The sequence below is a fragment of the Barbus barbus genome (genome assembly GCF_936440315.1).
Source record: "Barbus barbus genome assembly, chromosome: 33".
Taxonomy (NCBI): Eukaryota; Metazoa; Chordata; class Actinopteri; order Cypriniformes; family Cyprinidae; genus Barbus; species Barbus barbus.
The window spans coordinates 3,732,387-3,752,323 of NC_136761.1; the positions used below are offsets into that span (position 1 = coordinate 3,732,387).

The window sequence follows — 19,937 nt, forward strand, 5'->3', positions numbered from 1 at the left end:
TTAGAAGACCCACTGAAGAGCAGAGGATGGCAGATCTTCCGCAGGAACGTATGGAGGCAACTCCTCCTTTCACGTACTGCGGAATGGACTGCTTTGGTCCTTTCTACATCAAGGAAGGAAGAAAAGAGCTAAAGCGTTACGGGCTTCTATTTACTTGTATGTGTTCAAGAGCTGTGCATGTAGAAATGCTGGATGATTTATCCACTGACGCATTCATTAATGCTCTACGTACTTTCATCGCTATACGTGGGCCTGTGCGTCAACTTCGATCTGACCAGGGCACTAATTTTGTTGGTGCAAGACGAGAATTTGCTGAAGCACTAAAGGAAATGGATCCAGAATGCCTAAAAGAGTTTGGCTGTGAGTTCATCATGAATACCCCATCAGCTAGTCACACAGGGGGCATTTGGGAGAGACAAATTCGGACAATAAGAAGTGTCTTGACAACCATTCTGGATCAGTCAGCTCAAAGACTGGATAGTGCCTCTCTAAGAACATTTCTCTATGAGGTCATGGCTATCATAAATAGCCGACCATTAACAACAGAGTATCTAAATGATCCATCTGGTCCACAACCTCTTACGCCTAACCACATATTGACTATGAAGTCTTCAGTAATTTTACAACCACCTGGAGAGTTTGTTAACGAAGACGTTTATCTTCGTAAAAGATGGCGCAAAGTTCAATTTTTAGCTAATGTATTCTGGTCACGTTGGAGAAAGGAATATCTTCTAAACCTTCAACAAAGGCAGAAATGGCACAAACGCCGTAGAAATGCAAAAATCAATGACATTGTCATACTGAAAGAGGACACAGCTCCACGCAGTCAATGGAAGTTAGCAAAGGTGATAGAAGTGCACACTGGCACAGATGGCTGTGTCAGAACAGTGAAGTTGTTGATCAGTGATTCTACACTGGATAGAAGGGGCAAACGTGTTACAAACCCCACTTACCTTGAAAGGCCCATCCAGAAAATTGTTACCCTGATTGAAGCCAATTAAGAATTCCTACAATTTCTTAGGTTAGTCTATAATATTTGGTTAAGAGTCAAGTTATTAAGTTATAAAATCACAAGAAAGTGTTTTTGGTGGGAGTGTAACTGCTGATAAGTCAATTTGAATTTCTTGCTTATTTAATTATTTAAGTGTTTTTTGTTTAGGACGTTTAATTTGAAGTTGCTTAATGAGCACCGGTTAGTGGAGACTTTTATTATGAAAAGGCATTTAGGGAATCGAAAAGACGGATGTCTGCACTGCTTGCAAAGTTAGAGTGTCCACGTTTTAATGTTTATATTCCACTCATCTGAAGTTAGAAGGGACATCAGATGCAAGATTAAGTTCTCCTTTGGTAACAAGCAGCCAATGAAGTAAGCTTTTTATATTATATGTGAGTGGATTGTGTTGCTGTGTGGAAGAGAACAATATCTGTACAAATACTATTGTTAAGCTGTTAAAGTGAACTTAACCCTGTTTAAATGTTTACAAAGACAACTAGTATTTAATTTATGTATTTATGCGTTTCATACTTATTGTGTTTACTTTGTGTATTCAGTTCTCACGGCATCTTGAGTTGGTTGGTTATGAACCAGTCGATAAATCGCCAGTTACAAGAGAATCCTTGTGCTCGTGAAATTACTGGGGGGAGCTACAGAAGACACTCTGGGCTTTACTATCCATCATCCAGAGTTGATAATGCTCAAAAAGAAAAAAAGTTATAGGCACTGACGTGCCTTGAAAAATATTTTTCCACACTGAATGTTTTTTTATTTCATATACAAATACATGAAATAAGTCCTGGAGCAATCCAGAAAAGTAATGGATCGAAAGCCACATGTCTCATGAGTTCATATTTCAAATTTGAAGAAGAAACCATGAAAAATGAGATTCCTGCAATATTTTTTCTGAAACTATTTATAGTCCCCCCACCCCCCTGTTTGAGGAAAAATAACCACCAAATGGATTGCAGAATTATACAAGCTATTTTAGTCATTATACATGTTCCTGCATAGTTTTTCAATTATAAAATAATAGACAGATTTATTTGAGCACTAAAAAATACAAAAATAATTATTTGAGTAATAAAAAGGGAAAAAAAATAGAAAAAGAATGCTTTGTATATAGTATGTATACTGAAGTATTCTGATTGCCAGACATGAAGTGATATTGCCAGACATGGTCATAGAGTCAGTAATCACACGCTGATGTGCTTCCATTCAGATGATAATCATACAGATGGGCCATATAATCAATAATAGCTGATCAATGAATCACAATGATAGCCGTCATAGAGTCGGTAATAAACACGCTGATGTTCGTCCATACACATTATAATCATGCAGATACGGCCACATTCCCCACACAATACACACACACACATATAAAAAATGTAGAAGAAAAAAAAACTGTTTTTTATGGATAAAGCAGATCGCTAAGTTACGCCCCGCTCAGATGACAGCGTCATAGCCCGCGTCAGAGCTGGCAGGAGGGAGCGCCAAATTCAAATAATCTATATTCCGCTTTTCTGAGACTTTTTTTTCCGTGGATGGTCTCATTCTGTTTGTAAAACTGTATGCTACAACACAGTGTTGTTTTTTTACTACCAAGACGCTGTTTTTGAGCGTAATTTATTCCATAACGGACGCGAACAATAACTCTCCCGAAGAAATGAAACGTAAACAAAGGAATATTCATCCTTATTACAACGTTATTGTTTCGCTGGACTAAAAGTGCTCGCTGGATGTTGTTCTGTGGACCCTTACCTCTCTAACTAAACTGGGATTTCAGCAGTGGACATGTTTGTGGCTCGTTATTACAGTGATAAAGGTACGTACTGCTTTTTTACTCTGCGTGTTTGGATGTGTGCTGCTTACACAAATGTAGCAAATACATTCCTTATAAGCGAAAAACAGCGATCTGTCGTCGATGCTTGAGGCTTAGACCCTCAGAATGATATATAGTTTGTCAAGATTAACTTTGTCCCGTTTCATTTATTCTATTAGAAAACAATGACACATGCAAACAAAGAGCGTTCAGTGCGACGTCGCTCTGGTGAACGTTAACAGGTTAACTGATGAGGCTGAATTATGATGTAGCATTCTGGGTGAACATAAGCAAATGTGAGACTTAATAAGTCTCAAAGGGGGAATATGTAGAAGATTTTTATTAGTCAGAATATGAATTAATCAAGTATAATTAATGTGAATTTAACCACTTGTGTATTGTTATATTTCCAATATAAGCATATGCCTGTGTGTTAAAGGCTTGCATGGATGGCATGTTCAGACCCTTATGATGGAAAACATATGTGAAAATACAAAGAAGGCTTCTTTCCTTAAACACGTCTAGGAGCCCCTTCTCTCTAGGGAAAGAACATATGTATAAGGAATATTGCCAAAAAAGGAAAAATGCACATGTATGAAATGTTCTGAACACGCCTAGAAGAAAAACTATATAAAGAGAAACTCAGAGAACGTTTAGCAGGACTTTTCTGCAGAAAACTTCTCGGCTTTATTCTTATTTAATAAAGTCTATTTTCTGGCATCAAAACCCCACAAGGCTCTGAGAGTGATTCTTCATAGAGAAGGGAAACCACCACAATGTCAAGCCTCACAGCTGTACTTGATGATCAGTAAAGACCAAAGCCTTTCAATACTGAAAAAAGCCATGTTTGTCTGTGTTTGATGCATTATTCACTGCAGATTACAAAAATATCTTTTACACAGAAGAGTGAGCAATTGTGCACATATTTTTATTTTTTTGTATTGCATAAGAACAGTAACATAAAATACATATATAGAGGATCAGAGTATATTCATCTATTATCAATTACATTCATAATAGCACCAAAGGAAATAAATAAAGAGAATGAATGAATGTAGGGAATAACAAGAAATTTCCAAAAGAAAAGTATCCAAAAATTCTATACACCCTTTTTGCTTTTTTATTTCTTAGATCTTTTAAGGCTTCGATGTAATGCTTGAGTTCAATTAAAAAAAAAATTTATGTTAGGTTTATTATTAGTCCATTTTTGTTTGTGTATATGGTATTTCCCATATATAATTATAAACAAATTACCAAATTTTGCTCCAAACTCTTATTTATATACAAGAAAACGATATCTTTACCAGACAGTCAAATCTTTAATGTTGTAAATAGTCTTCCTGCCAAATTTGTGAATTTGCGATCAAATGAATGACTTTATAAGTAACTTCTTTAACTTTATTGATGAGACAGTATTTACTAGGTTAACTCCAGACCATGCTGGGTGTGCCGTTTCCGGTGTAGTTTTCCTTTTGAGCCACTATGTGGTGCTAGTCCCTTATTTTTTACTTTGTCATAGTGAGTGACTTTTGACCTTAGTAGCAGCCATCTTGCTGTACTCAGTTGATGCTGATATCCCACGGTTAATACAGCTATAGTCCATCTATTCATCATCTTTGCAATCGTATACAGAAGCTTTGTCTGTAAGTGTTAGAATGTTACAAGTACTTTATGTCTATCTTATGTTTGTGTTGGTGACGTTGCGCACGGTAAATTGTATGTTTAGAGAGATTATTTTAAGTACATTGTTACATATTTCCTCATTTTTATTGTGAAGAACATGTTATCCTTTATCCAGCGGTTATCCTTTAATCGAACTGTTGAATTTCTTCATTGCACATTTTCTTTTAAGTTTTCTTTTCCTCTGTATTTCAGTTTTACTCTGTTCCACTTGTATTGGAAGTGGTGGTTGGAAATAAATCCATGCTACAATTCAACGTCTCTGTGGAAGGAGTTATCTATCTGCCTAGTTAAAGAAGGGGAACTCTTTTATGAGGGCAGAATAGTAAAAAGACAATAACACTGATTGCTGCATCGATGAACAGGATTGCAAGCTTTGCATTCACCTCAAAATGTCCGGGTCAGAGAAACATAGTCTGAGGACCAGATCTGTTCACGATCATCAAGACGCTCAAGCAAGTTTACAGCAAGTGTAGCAGCATTGGAGGCTCGTGCAAAGGCAGAAGCTGCACTGACTAGAGCCACATATGCACAAAAAGAGATAGAAGTGAGAGTGAAACAAGCTCAAGTACAAGCTCAGCTTAAAGTGGAGGAGACTCGTCTGGAGGCTACACTGAATGCACTTCATCAAGAAAGTGAGGCAGAAGCTGCTGCAGCTGAGGCATCAGTCTTTGAGGCGGCGGCGGAGACAGGGGAAATAGAACAGCTATCTGATGGAAGAGAGCTTCTTTCTTCACATGAATCGATACAAAGAACTGAGAAATATGTAGAAGATCAGCACAAATACAAAGAAGGGAACTTACCAATGCTTGCAGAGAGCACTGAACACAAGCCATTGGCTACATACTTGGTTAATCTGCTACAACCTCAAGCCATCATGCAACATAGTCCTTTTCAGGACTTGCCAGTGAGACCGACAACTACTAAAATCCTCACAAATGTCGCTAGACCGCTTAGCTCCCATACCATTCATACTCAAGCTGAATCCATCAAACAAGCAGGTGGAAACATATCACAGTTTAATTCTGCATTGCCTGACGCACTTCCTCCTAAACACAACATTACTTTCACAAGCCCTCGCATCGCAATGAGCGCCATACTGCTCGCTCAGATGTGTTTGAGCTTGCAAAGTTCCTGGCCCGTCGTGATCTTCTCACAGGTGGACTTTCAAGATTCAATTATAAGCCTGAGAACTATTGGGCGTGGAAGTCCAGCTTTTGCAATGCTATGGAAGGACTTGATCTTAAACCTAGTGAAGAACTAGACCTACTTGTGCAGTGGCTTGGCCCAGAATCGACTGAACATGCAAGACGCATTAGATCAGTTCACATCAATTATCCAGATGTTGGCCTCAGCATGGTCTGGAAACGGCTAGAGGAGTGCTATGGTTCTGCCGAAGCAATGGAGCTAGCTCTCTTCAACAAACTTGAATGTTTCCCTAAGCTGTCGAACAAAGACCCTCAATGTCTCAGAGAGCTAGGAGACCTACTTCTCGAGCTGCAGACAGCCAAAGCTGAAGGTTATCTGCCTGGCTTGACCTTCTTAGATACTTCACGAGGCATCAACTCCATTCTAGAGAAGCTCCCATACAGTTTACAAGAGAAATGGATGTTGCAAGGAACTCGATACAAACAAGAGCATGGTGTAAGCTTTCCCCCCTTTTCATTCTTTTGTGATTTCATTTGTTGTGAGGCCCGCATGAGAAATGATCACAGCTTTAATATGAATATGTATAATGCTACATCATCCAGAGGTGAGAGATTTTCAAAAGCAGTCAGAGCTCCTGTTACCGTTCACAAAACTGAAATTGACAATGCTACACCAAAGGATGAATCTAATAAGGCAAGTGACAACCTCAATAGACAATGTCCTATCCATAAAAAGCCACATCCCCTCAGGAAGTGTAGAAGTTTCAGGGAAAAAGCCTTGCAGGAAAGGAAAGCTTACCTCAGAGAGAACTCCATATGCTTCAGATGCTGCTCCTCAACTACACACCAAGCAAAGGATTGTAAGGCAGTAATCCAGTGCTCTGAATGCAATAGCGACAGGCATATAGCTGCACTACACAATGGTCCAGCCCCCTGGTTAAAAAAGGAGGATACCGAACCCTCTACAAACTATGGCGGGGAGCAAAAGGAGCTTCCTTCCTCAGTTGCCGCAACCACCTGCACGGAAGTATGTGGGGATCGTAATAGCGGAAAGTCCTGTTCAAAAATCTGCCTGGTAAATGTATACCCTAAAGGTGAGCCTCAGAATAAACAAAGAGTTTATGCAGTCATAGATGATCAGAGCAATAGGTCTCTGGCAAGATCGGCCTTCTTTGAGATGTTTAAGGTTGCAGACAACACGGCACCTTACACGCTCAGAACATGTGCGGGCATCACACAGACTGAAGGGCGTAGAGCTGATGGGTTTATAGTAGAATCCTTTGATGGGAAGACACGTCTTGCTCTTCCATCGCTAATAGAATGCAATCTCATTCCAAATAACAGAACAGAGATTCCAACTCCAGAGGCTGCACAATACCACGGTCACTTAAGATTGGTAGCTTCTAAAATTCCAAATTTAGATGCAAAGGCCAAGATTCTGCTTTTGCTCGGAAGAGATCTCATTCAGGCACACAAGGTGATGGAGCAATGCAACGGACCACAACATGCTCCCTTTGCACAGAGGCTAGCCCTGGGGTGGGTTATAGTTGGAGATATCTGCCTTAATGGAGCCCACAAACCTTCAACAGTTGATGTTTTCAAGACTCACATTTTGGGAAATGGACGCCCCAGCCACATGAGTCCATGCCCAAACAGTATGCATGTGAAGGACTGTTTCAATCTTCATGATGAGCCAAAACATTCCTTCACCCTGAACCCTGAACAGATAAGCTTGCCGATACAGAATGAATGTCTCATAGGCAAATCTGTTTTCTGCTACACAAGGAATGACGACAAACTAGTCTCATTAAATTATGTCCTCCTCACTGGCCCTAATGTAAACAATAGCCTTTTGGGGGTTCTACTGCGATTCAGGAGGGAACGTGTGGCAGTGATGGCTGATATCCAGCAAATGTTCCACTCCTTTGTGGTAGCTAAAGAACATCGGAACTTTCTACGCTTCCTTTGGTATGACAACAATGACTTAAACAACGAGGTACTGGAGTACCAGATGCGAGTGCATGTTTTTGGTAACGGCCCATCTCCAGCAGTTGCCATATATGGGCTCAGGAGAGCTGCTCTCATTGGCGAACAAGACTATGGACCTGAGGCAAGACACTTTGTGGAACGGAACTTTTATGTGGATGATGGCCTTACCTCCCTCCCCACGGAAGAGGAAGTCATCAAGCTACTCAAAGCCACTCAGGAAATGCTGGCTCAGTCTAATCTACATCTTCACAAGATTGCTTCCAATAAAGTGGAAGTCATGAAAGAATTTCCTTCAGAGGATCTTGCAAAGGAGTTAAAGAATCTAGATCTGAACACTGGCCATCCACCAGTACAGAGAAGTCTGGGAGTGAGTTGGGACATGACTGAAGACATGTTCATTTTCCAGGTTGCAGATCAGGTGAGACCATACACCAGACGTGGGGTCCTGTCAACGATAAACAGTTTGTTCGATCCTCTTGGATTTGCTGCGCCTGTCGTCATTCAGGGTAGACTCTTGCTTAGAGTGCTGACCACAGAGTCTTGTGACTGGGACACACCTCTATCAGATGAGAAATTCAAGGAATGGAAAGTTTGGAGAGACTCATTAAAAGAGCTTGAGCATGTCAAAATTCCACGCACATATGCTACAATCCCTCTCTTTCAAGCACAAAGAAAAGAGATGTGTGTCTTTTGCGATGCGTCCACAAATGCTATTGCAGCTGTCGCATACAGCAGGATTACCAGTATGAACGGTAAAGTAGAAGTTGGCTTCATGTTTGGCAAGGCTAAACTAGCTCCGCGACCCGAGATCTCTGTCCCTAGATTGGAGCTGTGTGCAGCTGTTCTGGCTGTGGAAATAGTCGAAACTATATAAGACGAGATTGACACCAAACTGGATGCGGGGACATTTTATTCAGACAGTAAGGTCGTCTTAGGCTACATCTGTAACGAATCCAGGAAATTTTATGTGTATGTTAACAACAGAGTGAAAAGGATAAGGAAATCTACACGCCCCGAGCAGTGGAAATACATACCTACCGATCAAAACCCCTCTTGTGGCTTGGTCAGCAGACCAAGCCACAAGATCGGTTTTAGCAGCTGACCTTCCTCACAGCATGTGGTTGACCGGCCCAGCATTCTTGTCTACCACAACACAGTTCAAACACAGTTCAAAACTCACACGGGTCCCTTCAGCATGATAGATCCAGAAGTAGACATCGAAATACGTCCCCAAGTCACTTCTTGTGCTGCACATACTTCAAGAAAAGAGTTAGACTCTGGACGCTTTGAAAGATTCTCAAGCTAGCGATCACTGACTCGTGCAATAGCGAGACTTGTGCACATAACTCACTCCTTTAAGCAGGACAGTGACAAAAGCACTTGCAGTGGCTGGCATATATGTGACAAGCCCTACTCTGTCCAAGATCTTGAAAGGGCCAAGTCCATCCTCATACATAGCGTACAAGCAGAACACTTCCCAGAGGAATTGATATGCCTTCAAACAGGCGGAGTGATTCCCAATCAAGGCCCTCTCTTTAATCTCTCCCCCTATATTGATGAATCTGGTTTACTCAGAGTTGGTGGACGCCTTTCACAAGCAAGCCTTGGAAGAGATGAGGTGTGTCCTCTGATTCTCCCTGGTCACTGTCACATCACATCTCTTCTCATTCAACATTATCACAAACAAGTCGAACATCAGGGACGTGTCTTCACTGAGGGTGCTCTGAGAGAGGCTGGCTTCTGGATCATAGGTGGTAAAAGGCGCATAAGCAGTGTGATCTTTCAGTGTGTTCAGTGTCGCAAACTGCGGGGAAAGATTCTAACTCAGAAGATGTCTGACTTACCTCCTGAGAGACTCAGTATGGATCCTCCATTCTCCTTTGTAGGATTAGATGTTTTCGGGCCTTGGATGGTCACCTCGCGTCGGACCAGAGGAGGACAAGCAAACTCTAAACGCTGGGCAGTTCTGTTCACATGTATGAGCACAAGGGCCATACATATCGAAGTTATAGAGTCGATGGATAGCTCCAGCTTTATAAATGCTCTCCGCCGATTCTTCGCCATTCGAGGTCCAGCAAAGCAGTTGCGATCAGACTGTGGCACCAACTTTGTTGGAGCATGCAAGGAGTTGAAGATGGAGTCAATCACAGATGACAGAAAGGTACAAGAGTATCTTCGTGTCAAGGGATGCTTTTGGGTGTTTAACCCCCCCCCCACTCATCTCATATGGGTGGAAGTTGGGAGAGTATGAACAGCGTCTCAAGACGGATCCTTGAATCTATGCTGCAAGGATTTGGAACATCAAGGTTATCACATGAGGTTTTGACCACCTTCATGTGTGAAGTCACAGCTATAGTCAATGCTCATCCACTTGTACCTGTATCAACAGATCCAGACGCTCCTTTAATTCTGACTCCAGCGACTCTACTGACTCAGAAGTCTTCAGTAGTTCTTCCTCCACCAGGAGAGTTCAATGAAAAGGACCTCCTTGTTCGTCAATGGAGGCAAGTCCAAAGCTTGGCCAATACATTTTGGAATCGCTGGCGAAAGGAATATCTCACAACCTTACAAAATCGCAGAAAGCCAAAAGGAATGACTGGCCCATGGGTATTGTGTTGGAAACAATTCCTGGGAGAGACGGGAGAGTAAGGAAAGTTGAGGTCAAGGTGGTCAAAGATGGATCAGCCAAGGTGTTCTTGCGACCTATATCGGATGTCGTTTTACTGATGTCCCCTGGGACTGAATAGACAAACTTAACTATGCTTCATGATAGCATCTTCCAGATGCCAGACGGGGAGTGTGCCGTTTCCGGTGTAGTTTTCCTTTTGAGCCACTATGTGGTGCTAGTCCCTTATTTTTTACTTTGTCATAGTGAGTGACTTTTGAACTTAGTAGCAGCCATCTTGCTGTACTCAGTTGATGCTGATATCCCACAGTTAATGCAGCTATAGTCCATCTATTCATCATCTTTGTAATCGTATACAGAAGCTTTGTCTGTAAGTGTTAGAATGTTACAAGTACTTTATGTCTATCTTATGTTTGTGTTGGTGACGTTGCTCACGATAAATTGTATGTTTAGAGAGATTATTTTAAGTACATTGTTACATATTTCCTCATTTTTATTGTGAAGAACATGTGCGGTTATCCTTTAATCGAACTGTTGAATTTCTTCATTGCACATTTTCTTTGTTTTCTTTTCCTCTGTATTTCAGTTTTACTCTGTTCCACTTGTATTGGAAGTGGTGGTTGGAAATAAATCCATGCTACAATTCAACGTCTCTGTGGAAGGAGTTATCTATCTGCCTAGTTAAAGAAGGGGAACTCTTTTATGAGGGCAGAATACTGGGTCATTTTATTACAAATGACTGAATGAACAGCAGAATGATGCTAACATCTTTAACAGTGCCATTGTCAGAAATGTACTTGTTTACTACTGTAATTGTTTTGAAGTCACCATAATGGTGATTGTGATCCCATTTGTTTGGGATCTTGGACCTGTATATTCATATTCAAATTTCTGATCAGAAATTAAAACATTTGTCAAAATGATGACAAGCTAAAATATGAAATAAGCTAGTTACTTGACTTAGTTGATATTCAAACGATTCTTAGCGTGTATATGAAATTTAATTGTACCATTTTTTAAGCATGAAGATTAATCAATAACTTATTTTATATTCATAATTGTTTGTGGATGGGCCTTACACAATAGTGAAGCATCTTTAAAATGTCTAGACCTACAAAACACAACACTTACAACATTACAAAATATACAACACAATTTTTATAGTAATCTTTATCAAATACAAAAATCAATCAAAATCCAGTTAGTAACAGATGAATAGAACCAAGACCTGTCCTACATTTTTTTCTTTTTCGATAATACAATTAAAAAAATCTGTTGCTTCTTCTGTTTGTATTTTTTACCTTAAAAACTTTAAATATATAATTTCATATATTCAGATATGTATTGTTTAATATCCATTAGTTCCCCTAATACAGAATATCCATAAGAAATGTAAAATAAAATGTTTTAGAATAGCTTGAACAACAGTTTGAGTAGATTTTTTTATTTATGAACGAGACCCTTTTCCTTTGATTACAGTGTTATTGATCCATAAAATGCAAAACAATGAAAACAACAAATTCTTGTACTTTAACTGATCTAAAAGGAGAATGAGATTTAACTGTGATTTTCTGTTGTTACAATCAGTTTAACTGGTAAGATCCTCAGAGGGGAAGCTGTGCAGTGATTATATAAGAATGGAAAGACAGTCTCTGTGAAGGTTGTTGTGAATGAACACAGACAGATGTTAGTTACAGGATCAGAGAACGACACCTTTCCTCTGTCACAGTCCAGCTGAACTCTCACACGCTGCAGCTTCTCTTTAACTGTCAAGAGAGTCGGGGGTTGATCTGGGGATTGTGAGTCATATTCGCTGTCCGTGTACCACACACACCAGACATTAGTGTTAAAGAAAACCTTTCCCTTCCTTTGGTTTGATGCTGTGGTTATTCCAACAATCCAGTCTGTATTGTCTCCAACCTCCACATCCCAGCAGTGTGCTCCTGAGTTAAAGCCCTCAGAACCCAGAACACATGGATACCTGTCAAACCTCTCTGGATTATCAGGAAGATTTTGACGTACATCACTGAGCGACACACTGCTCAGATCAGCAGAGAGTGTGAGGCGACGATGTGCTGTGTTTGGATCTAGAGTCAATGGAGCTGCAAAGATAATAAAATAAGATTAGAGGATAAAATATGATGTTATATTAGAAAAATAAACCTAATACATAAACATACACCATGAGGAATAGACTGTGCTTGTCGTCATTATGAGTTTGCTGTATGAGCTGATGAAATACAGTTCAGATTCACTTCAACTTCATAGTACTTAAAGTGATTTTTAGATGTATTTTTATCAAATGTTGGTCTGTCTGTCTTTGTTTCTTAACTATTTCATATTTTGTACTGATGTCAGATTTATTAGGCTCACTGTGTTTGAGAGTCTCCTGCATCTTCTTCCAGACTCTGAACCGCAGGTTACTCAAGTAATGTGGCACATGAATCAAAGCTCCTGAACTAATCTGTGGATCCGGCTGGGAGATCTGGACTCTGGAAGAACATTCAGGATCATAACTGCAGAGGATTTGAGTTCAGATCCACTGAGAGAAGAAACACCAGCAGCTCAACTTACCTTTCCATCGTGATGCTCAACTCCTGGAAAATAGAGAGTTTGAAAAACATTATAAGACTTTACTTAATCATAACAGTTCATTTTCTCATTGTTAATCAGCATCTCTAGGTACTTGGTAAGTTGTTTTGTGCAGAAACAATGAAGCTGAATTCTGTCGTCACCTTCAGAAAGCAGACGTCGCTGGCTTTCATCCTCTCCTCCGTGTCTTTGATTGTGTGAGAAAGAGCTGAGATGTGTCTGTTCATCTCCTCCAGCTTCTCCTTCATCATCTGCTGCTTCTGCTCCTCTTCCTCTCTCAGTGCAGTGATTGTAGCTTCTTCTTCATCTCTGAGAAACTGATGAATCTTCTCAAACTCCTCTTTAATCTGACGCCCTGTCTGCTCAGCTTGAGACTGAAATCACATCACATTCACTTCAGTCAGCTCTGCTTTAACACTCACTCCACTAATGTCCATCATCAACTCTTTACTCCATATCCTCACCTTGATGTGTTGCACTGTTTTATCACACTTTGCTTTCATTTTTTCTGCATGTTTGAGCTTGTTTTGTAAAGATGTCAGTGCTGTATTCAGCTCCTCCTACAAGTTAAGATGAAAATCTGTTAAACTAAGCTAAGAGCTTTATCATGTTTGGAAGTTTTCATAGCTAGTGTCAATTGTATGATGTATGGTCATTCTCATGAAACAGTCCCATTTGTGCCTAAAATTTGCAGGACGTATATTTTTAATTATTTAACTTGTAAAGGATAAACATATAACAAATATTACTATCAAAGCACTGCTTAGCATATGCAATGACAGACATTTTCTGATCATACCTTGTGAGATGAAAGCACTTCTCTGATGGGTCTGAATCTGTGATTGACATGTTTCTCTGAGTCTCTGCACACTAAACACACCGGCTGTTTGTCCTCCAGACAGAAGAGTTTGAGTTTCTCACTGTGTAAACTGCAGATCTCCTCAGATCCTGATGAATGTCTCTCTTTTCTCAGTGAATCACACAAGTTTTTTAACGCTAGATTACGTGGAGGCTCTGCTCTTGAGGATCTTCTTCTGCAGACGGGACACTCCTGAGTTTTCTTGGTCTTCCAGAACTGTTGAAGACACTCTTTACAAATACTGTGACTACAGGACAGAAGAACAGGATCCTTGAAGATTTCACAGCACACGGGACAAGTAAGCTCTTGAACAGATTTTGAATCCATTTCCTCTTCTTCTGCAACGATCTACAATTTACTTTCACTTTCTGAACACTGCTTTGAAAAGTAAATAACAATTACAATCAAAATCAAACCTATTCTGTTCAATTCACTTCTCCAAAATCCTCATTTATAGTGTCCTCCTCTGATCTCCACAACACTCACTCTTTAGCTTCCAGTATGATATGTAAAAGAGAAATCATAAGATACTCACTTCCTGGTAGGGTAAAGGTTAAAGGTAAAGAAGGGTGGAGTTTCTGATGGTTTTTTGAGCGTCTGAACAGAGACTGAATGTAGTTTCACTTTATTTGTGATATCATCCACCGGACTAAATAAACTGAGAATCAAACTACCTTGCTGAAAAACCCCAATAGAAACCTTTACAGAATTTGTAATGGTTTTACTGGTTTTAATGGATACTGTAATGGTGTCTGTTGGTCTCTACTGGTAATTAGTCGCCTTCGGTTGGTGTCTTGATAAAACCAGTGCCGCTGGACCTGAAAAATCAAACATGAAAGATGTTTTAGCGCCCTATTATGCATCCACATCCATATCTTTGACACTATGCAACATTATCTTTGAAACTATATCTGAGTACATGGCACACACATCTGATGTTGAGTCTTTTAGTTTAATGAACATAGATTTTTTTAATTGAAGACTTGAGTCCACATAAAATAAAGTTATTTTAACTAATGCTCCATAATCAGGTGTTTCATGATGACAGCTATCTAATTATGGTTTAATGCTGCAATTATGAAATAATTTGGCAATTAATCACAAGAATATGTAGACTTTAAATGAAATAAAGTACATTTAGAATGTTTTCTCACAATGACCTCCCAATATAAAATTAAAATCCGTTTTAAAATGAGTGATAATTTTCAGCTTGTTAATCAATAGCTTGAAATGTTTTGATTTACAGCATTTTTCAAAGGGAATAATCTTCCGTCCATGTCTTCTTTTATTGTTGCTTTTCTACAATCACAATGAAACGTTGTTTTAATTATGGAGCTGATGTCAAGCCTCACAGCTGTCCTTGATGATCAGTAAAGACCAAAGCCTTTCAATACTGAAAAAAGCCATGTTTGTCTGTGTTTGATGCATTATTCACTGCAGATTACAAAAATATCATCTTAGAGAGAGAGTAGTATACTTTATGTCAGAATTATTGATTTATTACCCTCATAAAAATTCCACCCCCTCCCATAACTGGACACCTGTTTGGACACCTGTTTTGTACACCCCCCAGCCCCCGTCTAAGCGGCCATCTTTTTGACCTTATAGTGAACTTAAGAATTTATGACAATGTGTTTGTGTGTGTGTGTGTGTGTGTGTGGGGCCAATTTTATGTGGTTTAAACTTTAAATGATGAAACTGTGTTAAATGGGGTAAAGGGAAGTTTTTATTAAAGTGTTTTCACATACATATCAAGAAACATGTACGTAAAACGTACAAAGACTGTTTATTTCCTTACAAGTGGAGACTAGTGTTGTTAAAACAGGAAAAACGTAGAAAATAAAACAAAAAGCATTAGATACACTATCTTTCCTATCTTAAAACTAGTTTGTTTGACAAAGTTAAATAGAAGAAGTGAGCGCGTTCGTTTAAACCTACGTTGCGGTTTTTAAAAAGTTTTGAGTTTATAACAGATACAAAGTTAAATAATATAGAATCCTACCATGGTACGCGTGTTTTTCCCCTACAAGTGGAGACTAGTGTTGTTAAAACAGTTTTAGGAAAAACTAAAACAAACAAAAAAGCATTAGATACACTATTTTTCCTATCATTAGAATTTAAAACTAGTTCGTTTGACAAAGTTAAATAAATAGAAGAGTTGCGAACGCGTTAGTTAAAACAATAAGATATTTATCAAAATCTATGTCTTGCTTTTTTTAAAAAAAGTTTGACTTTATAACAGATACAAAGTTAAATAATATAGAGACGACTTCTCTTACCGTGGTGTGAAATAAAAAATATCAGACCGTTAAACAACAGTATAAGATAGCTGTAAAAATCTTCTGACATTACAATTGAAAACCTAGCTTTTGTCCCAACTTAGAAAAGTTAAACAAATGTCTATCTTACGCAGTGTCCGTTTAGACAACCTCTCCCTTCAGTGTCAAAACTCAGAATGAGCTCCCGACCGCTGTCAGGCCACACCTATGTAGCGGAGAAATTTCACTACAATGTAGGGGTGAATTTAACTTCTGCTCCAATATATCTTGGACGACTAGGAATTGATAAGATCTAGGTCCTCACTTCCTAGCACAATTAATTCCTGTACTTTCTTTACTGAAGTGTGTTTTATCTGTCTTGTTAATTATGCATTTCTCTTTGTTAGCAGCGACTGATAAGGTTTGAGGCTCTGGATCCTAATAACAGACACGGTAGCTACCCCAGAGTATAATGGCGTTGCTTAACCCCTCCTCCCCTATACCAGTCACAAGACAGTAGGAATGCCCCTACTCCAAGATAACAGAAGTTTTACACTTATTTCCAAAAAAAACTTAGTAAAGAATAAACAGCATAAAGGAAACAATAATCATGAAATAAGCTCTGTTTACTTTGTGATTTCTTATGATTTCACCAAGCAATATACAAACAAAATAAATAAAAGAAAGTTTTGTTTAGATTCCAACTTTTGTTCGGTTTCTTTCCTTCCAACAGTAATATTCAAACAAAAATAGAAAAAAACAACAACAGCTCTGACAGAAAGCTCAAATGATACTCAGTTCACTCAAAAGTGCATTACAGACGTTTCGGCCCACATCAGACATGTATCGTGACGAATCACATGCTTGAATGACATTCACAATCCCAGAATATAAGTTTTACCTTACAGTAGAACTGGACTGGTGCTGGAGTGTTCCAATATGGCAGGGTAATTAAACCAAACAAATAGCCACCTTTTCAATAACACAAAGTCTCTGCCTTTTCCTTAAACACAGGAAAAATAATGTTCAGGAATGAATAATAAGAAAAAAAATATTTTTCTACCAACGGTTCCGGTAGATGAGACTGTCCGTTTGGAACGAAAAACACGGAATTTCGGATTTATTCACTCAAGCAAACTCAGTTTTCAGTTCTCAAGCCCAGCAAAAAAAAAGAATTGAAAAGTCTCCAAGAGGAAATACTGCAAAATGTTCAAAAATAAAATATGAAAAATAGAGGGGGAAATATTGTCAAAAGAAAAGCGTCAATCCCATTCGCGTCCACACGGCGGCAGTAGCGTGTCAAAAGCGGAATGTAAAGAATTTCCTCAAAACAATAGCAGAATTCACTCGTTCAGGAATCAGCTTCGTTTTAAGAACAACAAAAATACTATCTGTATATTTCTTCGGGAAGTCAACTGTAGTTGAACAAAAATGAAGAAAACTCACAGTACTTCAGCTCTCTTTAGACGGAAACAAACACTCGCGCCAACGCCATCTCAGCAAACGTGCTGAACAACGATCTTCTCCGATTCAGTTCCACAGCAATCACACTTCCGTGATAAGACCCACAGCAGCACAACAAGCTCGGTCCAGCTCTTCATCGGCTCCCCTCGACACCTGTCCAACGCTGTCCACATCAACGAGAAAGAATCACGACAAGTCAGCTTTATTTTTCTTTACTCTTTGCCTCTCAGGCCCTCTCCGTACGTCGCGCGCGCACCTCTCATCCCGCTCACGTCACTTCCGTTTTCAGTTTTTAAAAAAAAACCCTTCAATATAAAAGTCTTTGACTACCTCCACATTCCCCCCTGCTAAACCCTGCCATATACAGGACACTTCAAGCAGGCCAGTTCCTAGGAAAAAAAAATATATAAAACACAGAACAGATTCATTAACACTTTTTCAACATTTTCAACATTTGTTTTACATTTTCATGAGGTAAACAACATACACTTTGATGTTTTCCCTTTTACTTGAGTTTGACACTCTAAACCCAAATTACATAATATAGTCATCTCTATACCTTACAGGCAATTTGCCCTGTGTTTCTCGGTTAGAACGTCTCAGATCAGGTACCCCACTGATGTCATTTTCTGGAGTGTCAGAGTTTTCAGATTCTGCATCTTGTTCAGGTTGTACTCTTCCACTCTCACTTACACTACCCTCCTCCTCACCTAACACTTCAACCCCGACCTCCTCAGGTAAATCTGTACTCTGAAAGTGTGTAGGATACGGAGTGTAAACAATGTCATGTGGGCCAACAACTGTTTCTGACAACTCTTTTTCTTTTTCAGCACGTGTAACCTGTCTTGTGGGAGAGAGGAAGGTACAGTGCCTCAATTGATCCCTGTGAACTACTTTTGTGGGACCCCCCTGCTCAGGACGTATGGTAAACACAGGTAAATCGGGGTGATTCTGTTGTACTACCAAATATGGTACGGACTCCCACTTATCTTGAATTTTGTTCCGGCCCCTAAACTTATGGTTGCGCAACAATACTCTGTCACCAGGTCTAATGAGCGCTCCGGATGTTTTGCGATCATAGACTCTCTTCCTTTTCCTGGAGGCTTCTTGAGCGGTTGTTTTTGCAGTCTCCACCGCAATCCTCAAGCGTTTATGGTGATTCTTCACCCATTCATCCAGATCATCCGCCTCATCATCAGTTAGATCCTTCCCTCCTAGAACATCCATGGGCATTCTTGCATCTCGCCCAAACATTAGATAAAACGGGGAGTAACCCGTTGACGAATGTACATGGCTATTGTAAGCCATCACCAGTTCAGGCAAGTAAGTCTTCCAATCTTTTTTCTTTTCAGCAGGTAAAGTCCGCAGCATGTCATGCATTGTACGGTTGAATCTTTCACACTGTGCGTTCCCTTGTGGGTGGTAAGGACTGGTGCGACTCTTGCTGATTCCATACAACTTACAGAGCTCCTTAATTACACTTGCCTCGAAACACCTCCCCTGATCCGAGTGCAGTCGGGCGGGACATCCATAACAGACAAACCAGTGTCGTAGAAGGGCTTTGGCAGTGGTAAGTGCTGTCTGATTTTTAGTCGGGACGGCCACAGTAAATCTTGTAAACATGTCCGTAAGCACTAGAACATTCTCGTAACCCCCTGCTGATCTCTCCAGCACGGTGTAATCCATGGCAAGAACTTCTAGGGGTGCGGTTACGTTGGTGCAGGTCATAGGAGCACGGATTTTGGGAAACACGTCCTTAGCTAAAGTACATCTCCGACACTGGGTTACCCACGTTTGCACGTCATTGGCCATTGAGGGCCAATAATAGCTCCGTCGTATCTGCTCCAATGTACTCCTACTTCCAAAATGTCCTCCATGCTCGTGTACACCCTCATACACTTTAGCTCGCAAGGACTCTGGCAGTACTAATTGCCAAAGTTCCTCTCCATCTCTCGGATCTGTAATTACTCTGAACAGCACTTGATGTTTCAGTCTCAGGCGCTCAAGCTGCCTAGCTAACTTCTTTTGTTGGGCTCCCATGCTTCGGAAACCACGTGCCACTAACCTCTTGTTCTCCAGTACAGCGTCGTACACTGGTGCTATACAAGGATCCTTTCTCTGTTGTTCACAAATAGAGGACCAGCTGTAACCATCAACGCCCTTCTTTATAACTGCTTGCTTGGCAACTCGGACTGTGGACTCATCACTCTCCTCTCCTTTACCTGGCCACAAGCATGCTCGTACCTCATCTGGGGTCAACCGAATGAAGTCTTTTTCTGTGTCCTCTTCCTCTGGTTCTATACCCCAAGGAATTCTAGAAAGAACGTCGGCATTGATGTTTTGTCTGCCAGGCTTGTAGCAAACCTCAAAATTGAATTCTGATAACTGAGCGACCCAACGCTGTTCCACTGCTCCGAGGTTGGCCGTTTCCAGGTATCGGAGTGGGTTGTGATCGGTGACCACTTGAAACTTTGCAAACATCAGGTACTCCTTGAATTTCTC

General features: G+C 40.0%; 2 protein-coding genes across 2 annotated transcripts in view; both read right to left on the bottom strand.

Annotated features, from left to right (window-relative positions):
• LOC306853651 (sequestosome-1-like) overlaps nucleotides 1–19,937 on the bottom strand; it is a 117,831-nt gene that overhangs the window by 50,278 nt on the left and 47,616 nt on the right. The gene's annotated exons all lie outside the window — the stretch shown is intronic.
• Nucleotides 11,820–14,040, bottom strand: LOC306852867 (nuclear factor 7, ovary-like; the record flags this gene model as incomplete). Its single annotated transcript, XM_079389987.1, has 6 exons — nucleotides 11,820–12,364; nucleotides 12,636–12,754; nucleotides 12,837–12,859; nucleotides 12,998–13,228; nucleotides 13,319–13,414; nucleotides 13,654–14,040. 6 exons carry the CDS (start codon nucleotides 14,038–14,040, stop codon nucleotides 11,820–11,822), a joined length of 1,401 nt encoding a protein of 466 aa, XP_079246113.1.